The sequence below is a fragment of the Phaseolus vulgaris genome, chromosome 5, assembly GCF_000499845.2.
Source record: "Phaseolus vulgaris cultivar G19833 chromosome 5, P. vulgaris v2.0, whole genome shotgun sequence".
NCBI lineage: Eukaryota > Viridiplantae > Streptophyta > Magnoliopsida > Fabales > Fabaceae > Phaseolus > Phaseolus vulgaris.
The window spans coordinates 2,620,711-2,632,730 of record NC_023755.2 but is presented as its reverse complement, the minus strand read 5'-3'; the positions used below and the strand labels follow the sequence as shown (position 1 = coordinate 2,632,730).

Here is a 12,020-nt window from a genome sequence, read left to right as displayed (position 1 = left end):
GGTCTATATTTTATATTAAATTAAAATTAAATTGAATTATGTCTAATTTCTATCTTTCAACCAGGTGATAATTTTAATGACAAACAAGATTAAATAGTGAAGACAGATCAAATCTAGGATACTAGAGAAAGAAGTGGGTTGTTTTTGTGGAAGGTAAATAGTATTTTATTAGGAGTGGCAATGCCAATTAAAATTTCATAATTATAAAAAAGAATTTGTTGAAAAATCAAAATATTATCCTTGTTTTAATATTCAATTAAGATAAAAAAAATATATATAGGCATTTAAGTATGAGAATGGTTAGAAGGTTTGATTAAAAATAATTAAAGTTTTGTTTTGCATATATTTTCTTTCTATATGTATATAAATGTATGAGAATATCTTATCAAAGTTTTGCAACAAAATATTTTAATGAAATCTTTTCTTTATACTATTTTTTATTTACTAATTTTAAATATAAAACTTTACTTAAAATTAAATTCACTCTTATTTTTAATATTAACTTATTTAGATGATTAAAACAAAACATACTTCTTTTTTATAAATTAAATTTATTTTTCTAAAATAAAATAAAATAAATATCACACTGCAATAATAATGTGTGAGTGAGGTATGAATTTTTTTTGTAAACAAATAAAATAATTATTTTTTTATTTATGCAGGTCAGTGGGCCAATCCACCCTACTATTAGCCACTGTATGCTGCTAGTTATGCGAGACGAGTCTAAGTAGGTCAGCGGGCTAAATTAATGAGTATGTGCGAGTCACGGGTCTGCCTGCATGACCGACCTCACATTGTCATCCATACATTTCATGAAGGTTTTTCCTTCCTTGTCTCCCAATAATTTTGACCATCCATCCTATCACTAACACAAAGGCTTTGTTTCGTTTGGGATAGGAGTGGAAAGGGAGGGAAAGGAGGGAAAAGTTTGGTTGTTTGGGTATAGAGAAAGTGAATTGAAGTGGGTGAAAATGGAATCAAAGTTTGATTTGATTGATGTGATTGAAATGTAAAAAATAAAATAACTAATCAATAATACAATGAATAATTTATTAATTGAAAACTCATAATCAATCAAAGCACAATGAATAATTGATTAATTGAAAGCTCATAATCAATTACATTCAAAAGCCTAATCGATTATAACGTGCTACGTAATTGATTAAGTGATTAACCTTAATTGCTTAAGTAATAAAGCTTAATTATAATATTGTTTAATTTATTGTTTAATCTATTTACAAATTTAGTCTATTGTCCCTACAATGACTTACTTTCTCATTCCCAAATCCATGTAAACAATAAATAACCCCAAACAATCATAACAAAAATGACAAAACTATTCTCTTTAGTTTTTAAATAGAGTAGGGTGCATGTTAGAATGTATTCTAGATTTGAGATTCCAAAATACTTTTCTAGAGTAGTCTTTACAAAATAATTTTTTCAGAATATGTTTTTGAATTTTTGTTTTCTATAATCCTTTCTTCGGGATGTTTCTCAATTTTGTTTTCTATAATGTATTATTTGTATTTGTCGGTCATTTTAGAACGAACTTTTGATTTTCCAAATCTATTTTGAAATGTCATCTTTAAAACGTAAAAAATATATTTAAAATTTCATTTTCCAAAATACATTTTTCAATTCCATATTTCTAATTTCGAGGGCAATTGTAGAATTTCAAAAATTGATGGATTACAGGAAGCACAAAGCCTTTCATGAAATAAGATATTTCTGAAAATTAAAATTTCTTTATTGCTTAAATCCAAATCAATATACCTTGTATACTGGTTTCATATAAAAAATACTTTGCAGGGTCAAGCATCAAATTTTTGAATCCATAACTGTGGTAGCTGTTAATAACTAGTTTTTAGAGTCTTTTCTCAGTGTCTACTTTCCTTACAAATACCTCGATCTCATAATTGAATCTACCAAGACTTCCTAAAAATAGGGATTGTGATAATGGGTAGATTTTATTTTTAAAAAAAAAAAACTTATTTAGTAACAACATATTTTGCTTTAAATTTAAATTTACAAATATAAAAGTATTTATCAACAGCTTTACATGAATTTATGCTTCTAAGATACCCTAAGAAACAAAGAGCAGAATATGCAAAAGAGAAACAATTACTTTGCATATTTCGATACAAGAAATAGCCATAAGAGGATAACAGTTCTTACACTGGATCAATAGTATGCTTAAAGGATACCTATAAAATACCTTTAAATGAATTCATGCTTATAAGATACCCTCCATCAAGAATTGATAAATTGCAACTCTGTCTCAAGGGCAGGGCTGAAAAGATGCCAACTAGAATCATGAAATGCATTATAATAATCATCAGAAACTGTTTGGATTCTAAATTCATTTGTGAATCCTCGAGCAGCCAAAATATGCCCCATTGAATTAAGAATAGGTGAGTTCTTACACAATGACACATGCTGCTCATATGTTTCAAAGCTGTTCCCAAATAATACCATGTTTTTCAAGAGATTCAGTTTCCAATTTGCTTGCAACAGGTTGTTATATAACTCTGCCTCACAGTGAGGCATGAAGAACATTGTTGGCTTTAGTGCCTCCCGCCTCCCAAACTCGTTTATGGACATGACAGAACAACCAAGAGTTTCCAAAACCCGAGACTCAGTTGCAGAAAGAATAGGATCAAATACCTCTATGTTCCCAATCCAACTGAAATCTCTTTTCAACAATATTGCTAGGCTGAGCTGCAATCGAGGGGGCTCATACAATTCAATGCTGCCAATACCATAAATGACCATTTGCATCTTTATCTCTGAGCCCAAAACCCTATTGAAGTAATCAGCAACTGATGTTTGAATTTGATCCCTGAAAGTATGATAGAATTCAGATTTATCAATCTTATTTATACATCTTTCCATTTTTTGCACCAACGTTGATTCTTTGCTTGGATCAATCAGAGAATCTGTTGGAGTCCATGGCTCTTGTTTTTCCTCCAAAACTCCAGATTTGGTAGCTTTTCTTCTTTGTCTGCTGCGACGGGGTAAAACAACTGTCCAGCCTTCACTAGTTGCACGGTTGTTAATTGTTAGAGTTTTCTCTGAAGCTGCCATTGAGACACTAGAATTCTCTTAGTCTCTGATGCACTGCTTCAGCCTCAGAATGCAATGTCAATATCTGGGTAAAATTACATGGTGTTTAGTACTGGCTTTCCATGATTACTCGTGCAAAATAAACAGTAGCCTGATCCATGTAATCAGTAAATAGTCCCATTCAAGACAAAGATAAAATTTGTGACTGCATACTACTAAAGTAGGCAAAATCATAATGTAAATGTGCATGTATGCTAAAACATTTTTTAAAATGAACCCTTGATTGCATGATCATCATGGAAAAATACCCAAGAAATGGTAGTCATGAGAACCCAAAAATCAATATACCTAGTACGGATCAGTATGCAGTCAACCTAGATATATTAAATTCCTATTAGTGACGTATTTCAAGCTTAAGCTTAGTGAGAAATCTTAACATCTTGTGGGACTAGAAACATTGAAAATTCCCAATATAAAGTAATTTCTTGTGTAGAGTAGAACTATGGTAGCCTTTAAGGACAACATGCCCTGATAAAATTTCTCAATTGCATGATCGTAGTCCTATGTCACTAACTAGATAATAGATTCCATAAATATGAAATCTTTACCTCAATGAACAGTGAAAGCTGGTTAGATTTCAAAAAGTATTCTACTAAATACCTAGCCAATTAACAGAAGCAGAAATAAAATAACCATTTGATATAGATGAGAGTACATACATTTATAGCAAAACAAACTCATCCTTGACATACGAAGTAAACTAACTGTGCTATGATTAAGAAATTATCAAAGAACTTTGCCATAGGCCAAAAAAAGGTTGTGTTAAAACATAGACAATAATCGAGGGAAGGAGGAACCGGGCATGGAAATGATGGTTACAAAGTGGTCCTCATTCTCTCTCCCTCCCTCCCTCCTTCTCCCTCCTCCTCAACCTTCGTTCATCCCACCAATCACCTCAGCTCTTTCATTTCCCTCTCTACACTTTCTTTCTCTCCATCTGACACCTCTTTCACTCCCATATGCCACAACCTCCAGATTGCTCTCAATTTCATAAGAGTTAATGTGCCTTGGATTCATATGGTGAACAAGGGTTCCTGATTTTCATTGCTCCCCAAGGTGATTCTTCTTAATGTGCACAAAACAGCAGGCTTAAAAGATTTCCAAAATGGATTGGTTCTGGTTTAATAAGCTCAAGCCAAAAGACAAACAAAACACAGTCTCCAAAAAAACAAGGAGCCTACAGGCATTGCAAAAGAAGGGTCAAAGCCCCCAACCAATGAAGAACCATCTTTGAATCTGACCAAATAGTATGTTGAAGCTGCAAAGCAGCACACAGAAAACCATTATAAGAAGCAAATTAAGCACTTGCAAAGGAATGGTGTCATATGCAAGGAAAAATGTTTGCAGATGCTGAAGTCTCTAAGGAAGAGCAGAACAATTTCCCTAGGTATTTTGAGAAACATGAGACAGAATACATGCGCTTAAGAGGCACAAAATTGGGGCCGGTAATTTTGAGTCCTTGACTATGATAGGGAAAGGGTGCATTTGGAGAGGTCAAAGAGGATGATTGGTCACGTATATGCTATGAAGAAACTTAAGAAATCAGATATGCTTCGCAGAGGCTAGGTTCAACATGTAAAATAGAATCTACTGGCAGATATTGACAACAATCGCAATGAAAAACTTTGTTGTTCCTTTCAAGAAGAAGAGAATTTATATCTTATAATGGAGTATCTACCTGGAGGTGATATGATGACTTTGCTAATGCGGAAGGATATACTGACAGAAGATGAGGCCAGGTTCTATGCTGGGGAGACTGTCCTAGCTATAGAGTCAATTCATAAACATAACTATATTCATACACATCAAGTTATCAGACTATGGATTTAGTAAACCACTAGACTGCAGTAATCTTCAGGAATTTAAACCATAAGGAGAGTATTGGTATATAAACCTTTAAAGGAGTGTAAACTAGGCAATGTTGGAATATGGTGCCTTTTGTAATACTCAAAATTACAACAAATATTTTGATAAGTTTGAAAGTTAACAACCAAACTCAACCTCCCTCAAAACAGGCCCATGGAGAAAGATTATGATGTCTAAAGAAGTTCAACTTTTTGGGTTACAAATATAATAACTTTGAAACCATGAATGTGATCAACTACCTAAAATAGCTGAATTGAAGAAGAGCACAAAGACTAAGCGGTCATCTATGAAGACCCTATTTGATGATGAATCAGCTATAGTTTCCAATTAACCTGTCCAAGGGAGCTTCTTAAAACTCTTAACTACTCAACCGAAACTTGCCGAGAAGTCTGAATCTCGATCATGTTCATCAAAATTGCGAATCAACCAGTTGGACATTGAAAAAAAGGCAAAAACGACACCGGATTTGTTTGTTTCTAGGTTAGGATTTATGCAAAACACACCCAGAAAAAAAAATCCTAATCGACAAGAAAACCTATACAATAAACATGTGACTTTCAAATTGATGTTCAATTGTATTCTAATCCAGTGAAGGACAAACCTCCGGAGCTGATGTGGCACCAAGGTTTTCGGTGCCGGAGTCCCAGGCGGAGAAACTGGAAGGAGCAGCTGCCGCCGCCGCCGCCGAAAAATGAAAGGAAGCTGCTTTGGAATTATGTTGGTAAAAAAACGAAGATGTATGTTTGGAATAAAATTGATCATTAAAAAATTAATTGATTATGTTGGTAAAAACAATTTTCATATATTTCACAGATAATTGATTATTTTAAGTAATAATTAATTATAATTTAAAAATTACATCTTAAATAATTAATTATGATGAATAATAATTGATTATATTATTTTTTTAAATATTTATTGAATTACATGATGAGGATAATAATCAAGTAAATTTTATAATAATAAGTTATTTTGATCAGTTATCTTAAAACTTGTTTAGAAAAAGGAAGTTATCTCATTTATTGATACCATTCTACTCTTTGAAAAAGAGAGTTCTATTATTTCTTTATGAGATATTTTAAGATTATTATTCATTTTATTTTGTTTGAAAAAAAGTGTTTGATCAAAAGGGATAATCATGTTATAGATTTTTTTTATTGTAAGTTTATCATATTTTAAGTGATATTTTTTTATTTTATAAATTTATTTGATAACTTTCTAGTGTTTAGTATGTGTTTTAGGTAAGTAATTAAGTGTTTTTATTACCTTTAAAACTTTTCTTAAATGTTCAATGAGTGATTTGGAATTTTTTTTTTCTAATTATATAGGAGTTCTTGTGATTGAATAATTTAAAAGTTTTAGTAAAAAAACCCCTAAGATTTCTTGGATAAACTAAATATATATTTGAATATAATTGATCAAATATAAAATTGTGTCTTTACTTTTTATCATATTCATATTATCTTGAATTGTTTTAATATTCACTAATCATTTCTTGTTACATTAAATTACCCTAATTAACAACAATTTTAAGAAAAAATAAAAATCTTTAGAGGTCAATTTTTAAACTAGTTCACCTCCCACTTGTGTCTTTGATCATTCATTATTTTAAATTTGTATATTTTTAGTAAAAGAGAAGCAAACTAATTGTCCAAAATAAGAAATGTGTTCACTTATATTATTATGCTTGTGAAAAATATACTTAATTAGTAATTAATTTTTAAGTTTCTCATTTTGGATGTTTTCAATTGAATTCTTATTAAACAACTTTTTTTTATTAAGTATCTAAATTTTTTATATTTTTTAATTAAATATTTTTTATTTGAATTTGCATTTTCAAATAAAACACCATAAACTAGTATATAAATAAAATAAAGTTATAAAATCTTAATTATCTTTATAAAAAAGACAATAGGTATTGTGGCATAAAATATATGGATAAGATATCCTAAATTTTACTAATAATATTTAAATCACATGAGAATGTATCAAAAAGTATAAAAAGTAAGGATAGTTAAAAAAATCATATTTGTGGATAAAAATATGTAACAAATATTAAATGATATTTTTAAGGAATACATGTGAATTTACCAATTTGTTAATAGATTGAATAAAAATATCAAAATATCGAACTCGTGGATATTTGTTACTTATCATCAGTGAATTTTATTTGAACATATTAAAAAAAAATAATAAGTGAAAAAATATCTTTATTTATTTAGACTTACTAAATTAAAGTTATTTTTGAAAATATTTATTATGTAAATCTTATATTCTAGGATACAAATTATTTAAATTTATTTTTAGACAATGCAAATTTATTTGCATTAATATTTTATTATGTAATTTTATTTATATTATACTTTAAAATCAATTTTTTTTATTTGGGCTAATATTTTAAAGATTTTTTTTTCAAATAATTTAATTTAAAATGAAAAAAATATTCATGGGTGATACCCGCAAGTATTAAAAAAAACCTTGCAGTTATTTTTCCACGGATATTTGACAAGTAACTAACAAATTTTTTAGAAAAGATAGTTAACAAATAAATACCCATATTTGCATGAATCTTATGTTATCCCTATTTTAATTACAATTTTTGTAACTTATTCTGGGTGAGGATACACTAGGAAACTAATGAGTGTATGAGCTACATTGCAAATCCATATAAATTTTATAACATATTTCCAAAACAGAACACGCTATGAATCCATATTAATTTTGAATGAAGAATGGTATTCATAGTCATTGCAAAGCAGAACACACTATTTTGCAGGTTCGCTAAGCATAACAACTGCTGGGGGGGAGTTGTCTTTAGTATCTAGACCACAATCATTCCAGAACAAAAGGTTAATTCATAATGAAAAGCAGATTTCAAAATTTGGCACCTCAAACCCTTGCAATATATATATGCATGTTCAGGAAAGTATTCAGTTTCTACTATATAATGAATTGTTCAGGAACCTTCTGATGCCTTCAGGTTTCAGTTATTAGAGAAGCTAATTCTTGACGAAAATTTGGAATTTTGTCTGCTTCTACAGCCATGATTAATCCCGTTGGCCTGTAATTCTTAAGCTGTAGCAAGCAGAAACAATATATTGTTCAGAATAGTTGACAAGAGAAACTGCTAACCACTTCGACAATATAAAAAATTAGCAAGACACTAACAAAATTATTGAATTACACCTTAAAATGAATTAAAAACAACGGAATAATCCTTAAATATGTAGAGTCTTGTTCATTCAAAATTAAAAGTGAACAAATTAAAATTTACCGTGGTACTAATGTAGCAGCGAAGAGAAATGAGTCCATTAAGAATAAAATTAATATCTCTGGTGTAAAATACACACATAGGGGTGTTTATTTATAGAGGAAAATAATAACAGAATCAATAACAGAATAATAAAAACTATGGGCTAAGCCGATAGTCCAAGGTTGAGCTAAATTTAGATTTCCCTTTGGTATCAAAGTCATTCAAAGTCTAAGTTGTGTTTGTTGTCCTTTAGTTCCACGCTTAATATGTTCATTCCTCAGTGTGATAGGATGATCAAATTACAATATATAGAGCGGTTGCAAACTTCACCTTTAACCAGTTATGCGAGACTGAGTTAGACTCAAATTTCACTTTCTTCAGTATATGTATATGTATCTATATATGTATATATTGCTTAGGCTAACTTACACTAAATAACAAAAAACTAACTTAATTTAACTAATCAGTATCGGGCATGTTACTCCATTTATATAAACATCACAACCACACAGAAAGACCACCTTGCCAAATAACGTATAGATGTATTCTGAGTCACATTAAAAAGTTGACAAAAAATAAGTAACTTTCAGCATGTTAATAAGAATTATGAACATAAAAACGATAATAAAGATTGAAGAAACATAAAACTTGCCTCATGAGGTGCAAGCTGCTGACTTTGCAATGGAAAGCAGAAGGACCATGAGCTTAACTGGAAATTATTAGGAAAAAAATCAGTGATCAATTAGAAACAAAATAACTTGAAATGATGCCAGAAAATATCAATACCTTATGAAATATTTCATCCTCAAGTTTTAAATATATTATTCCCTCCTCACTATCATTGTTCCGTTTTGTTTTCTGTTCTGCATTCTTGAGCTATATTTTGACACCCAAAGATAAGTAAAATGTAAGGGAACAATGAAATTGGAGCATAAGAAAACATCTTAACATAAGCTACATACTACAGCATCATACATACCACGTAAATTTTGCTGAGTATTATATAATGCTTAAACTTGAAGGATTTTCGGAGCTCCTCCGTGGGCTGTTAAACACAAAACATGACAATTTAAGTTCTAAATATGAAAACCATCTCTAGCAGTAAAAAAAAACACGCAGTAACACCTCACCAATGTGATACTATTGACATCTAACCTCATCTTCTGTGGCCCACAACACTTCATCAAAAAGGGCACCATAAAGTGGTGGCAAAAGCTGGGGAGGAAGGTTCACCATGCGCTGAGATACCAGGAGAGCTACATCGCGTGCTTGCTCCCCCAAAAGCAATTTCAACTTGTCAGCAACACCCTTCTCTTGGTGAGCTTTATGGAGAAGAAAATCCTTGAGTGCCACAATGCATCTATGCTCCTAGCAAAAGTATTTACAACAGGTTAGAAAGTTGATGCTGTTTGCTAAACCAGTCCCAAAGCACTGAAAGCAAGTTTGCTACATAAGAGAAGGCAAGTTACCCTGTATCTATAGAAATTAAGAGCAGTAACAAGAGCAAAGATTCCTTCATCCTCGTCATCCTCAATCTTAACAACAGTCCCCACGGTGGTCTGCCCCAAAATCAACTCTACAAAGGCACTCAAATCCCATTCTTCATCGTCAAGGTAGGTTTGCAACAAGGTCTTCACTCCATGAAAATCATCAGGTTTGGGATCGAAAAATGAAAAATCTGCTTGGACAACTCCCTATAACAACACAACTACTTCAATTAAACTCAGTTAAGGTTTTGGACCGTGACCATGTTTTCAGCCACAACCCCCAAAGTTTATGGAGTTTCTGCTACTGCAAACCTTGACCTCAGTAATCCAATGTTGAATTAGAAACAGTTTATAATGTAAAAAATATATTAGGATTAGGTAAGAGGTCTTACATCAAAATCCTCGTCGGAAGACTCGGAATGTTCCGGTTTGGAAAAATCTTCTCCGTCAACTCCCTTAAACAACAACACGCATTATTCCGATTAATCTTAGCAGTTCAATGTTGAATTAGAAACATTACATTTATAAGAAACACACAAGGATTGCGATAAGAGGTCTTACATCCAAATGACGGTGGGAAGAGTGGGACGGTTGGGGTTCCTTGGCAGGGAGGGTGGAATTAGGGTTTTGAGAGTGTCGCTTAAGCGTGCGAGCGAGAGCGAGAGCGCGAGAGCGAGCGAAAGGGGAGAATGTAATAGGCCATGATTTGAGTCGCTGACGGCGCCGTTTTGGCCTTGTAAGGGTTTTGGTGTTCGGTTTCAGAAGTTGAGAACGCATCACGAGCTATGGCGTCTTCTTCAATGGAGAAGACTTACGTAACTGTGAATTCAGTTTCCGATCAAATTTTTGTTACCTCTCTTTTCCGCTACGAATCTTCGGTTCAGACATTTGTTTGAAAAACCCTAGAAATTGAAGGTTTCTTCTCTTTGTATTAGAAAAAAATATATATTGATTTTAACACAGATATAATTTATTGTTTCAAATAATTTTTAATTAATATGGTCTTGTATTATAAAATATTGATAATCATTGAACTAATAAATGTTATTTTAGCTTTCAATATAATAAATTATTTAGAATAAATTTAAAATGAATAGGAATAATTGTTTGAAAACTTATTTTATAAAATATTTAAATAATATTGCGTATCTCATTCTACATAATCAATTATATATTATTCTCAATCAAATCTAAACATAATCAATTATATATTGTTTTGAACAAATCAATATTTAATATCTGTTGCGTGATATTTTTATTAAACCTGAAAATCTTAATTCTATAAATCACTTCACATGGAAATATGGTCTAATTTCTCAGTAGACATGGTTATCCAATAAGAAAAAAGCAATACTTTGTTTACCTCAAATTAAAAATATTATTAAAAAACTAATTATTACACTGTCTTTTAAAAGAGGAAAATGATGGCCTTTTTTTCCCTTTTTATTTTCTCTTAAATACAACTTAAATTTTAAAAGTATTGCAATCTTAATCTTGAAAAGATAATGTAATATTGATAAGATGAGTGAGATTTTCAAGAAAAAAATATTTTGAAATAGATTTAATCAAAATGATAGAAATCTTAAAAATATATATATGTTATTAAGGAAATAATAATTATAAAATTATATGCAATTATTGTATGCAATATTTGACGATATTGTACCCAATTATATGCAATTAATTTAATAATTATAGAATCTCATGATTAGTATCCTACCTAATTAGATTGTAATTTGGGAGAGAGAAACTCCCTATATATTTCCTATACATGACTGATGTAATATACACATAAGAGAATAAGAAACATCTTTTCTTCTTATCATTTTTTATCATTTTCTTATATGGTATCAGAGCACCGATTTTGGTGCCCTGACAGCCTCTCCATTTTTATCCCCTAAATAAAAAATCATGTCTGGCAAAGAAGGCATCAGTAACGAGTCCGATAGAAACCTCGTACAACACTTCAGTGCCGAACAAATTCAACAATTGGCAAGGGCTATTTACTCGCTCAACCGGTAAAAGTGACACGTTGGTCTGCTTGCCCATAACTCCTCTTCTAATTCTGCTTTTACGAAACCATGGATTTTGGATAGCGGAGCAACCCATCACATTGCATCTGATTCACAATTTTTCACATACACTTCATCATCATTTATTTTAAATGTTAATCTGCCCACAGGCTCAACTGCGCCCATCTCATCTACAGGCACAATTAAATTCAATGACAAAATCACTCTCAAAGATGTTCTTTGTGTTCCTTCTTTTAATTTAAATCTCATGTCCATTAG

General features: G+C 31.0%; 2 protein-coding genes and 1 pseudogene across 3 annotated transcripts; 1 reads left to right on the top strand and 2 right to left on the bottom strand.

Annotated features, from left to right (window-relative positions):
* Nucleotides 1-2,105: 2,105 nt before the first annotated feature.
* LOC137834803 (protein SENSITIVITY TO RED LIGHT REDUCED 1) lies at nucleotides 2,106-5,749 on the bottom strand. Of its 2 annotated transcripts, none has more exons than XM_068642991.1 (2): nucleotides 5,591-5,749; nucleotides 2,106-3,148 (listed from the first exon to the last, which is right to left on the bottom strand). In XM_068642991.1, the coding sequence occupies exon 2, from the start codon at nucleotides 3,082-3,084 to the stop codon at nucleotides 2,251-2,253; it is 834 nt and encodes a 277-aa protein (XP_068499092.1). In that variant the 5' UTR covers nucleotides 3,085-3,148; nucleotides 5,591-5,749; the 3' UTR covers nucleotides 2,106-2,250. The 2 variants fall into 2 exon arrangements, with proteins under 2 accessions (XP_068499092.1, XP_068499093.1); XM_068642992.1 differs by having other exon boundaries at nucleotides 2,106-3,214; nucleotides 5,591-5,722.
* Nucleotides 4,229-4,996, top strand: LOC137836135 (uncharacterized; annotated as a pseudogene).
* A 1,891-nt stretch (nucleotides 5,750-7,640) lies between the features above and the next one.
* LOC137834802 (protein BCCIP homolog) lies at nucleotides 7,641-10,674 on the bottom strand. Its single transcript, XM_068642990.1, has 8 exons — nucleotides 10,291-10,674; nucleotides 10,122-10,184; nucleotides 9,712-9,936; nucleotides 9,398-9,610; nucleotides 9,222-9,287; nucleotides 9,029-9,118; nucleotides 8,895-8,951; nucleotides 7,641-8,064 (listed from the first exon to the last, which is right to left on the bottom strand). The coding sequence occupies exons 1-8, from the start codon at nucleotides 10,504-10,506 to the stop codon at nucleotides 7,966-7,968; spliced, it is 1,029 nt and encodes a 342-aa protein (XP_068499091.1). The 5' UTR covers nucleotides 10,507-10,674; the 3' UTR covers nucleotides 7,641-7,965.
* Between the last annotated feature and the right edge of the window lie 1,346 nt (nucleotides 10,675-12,020).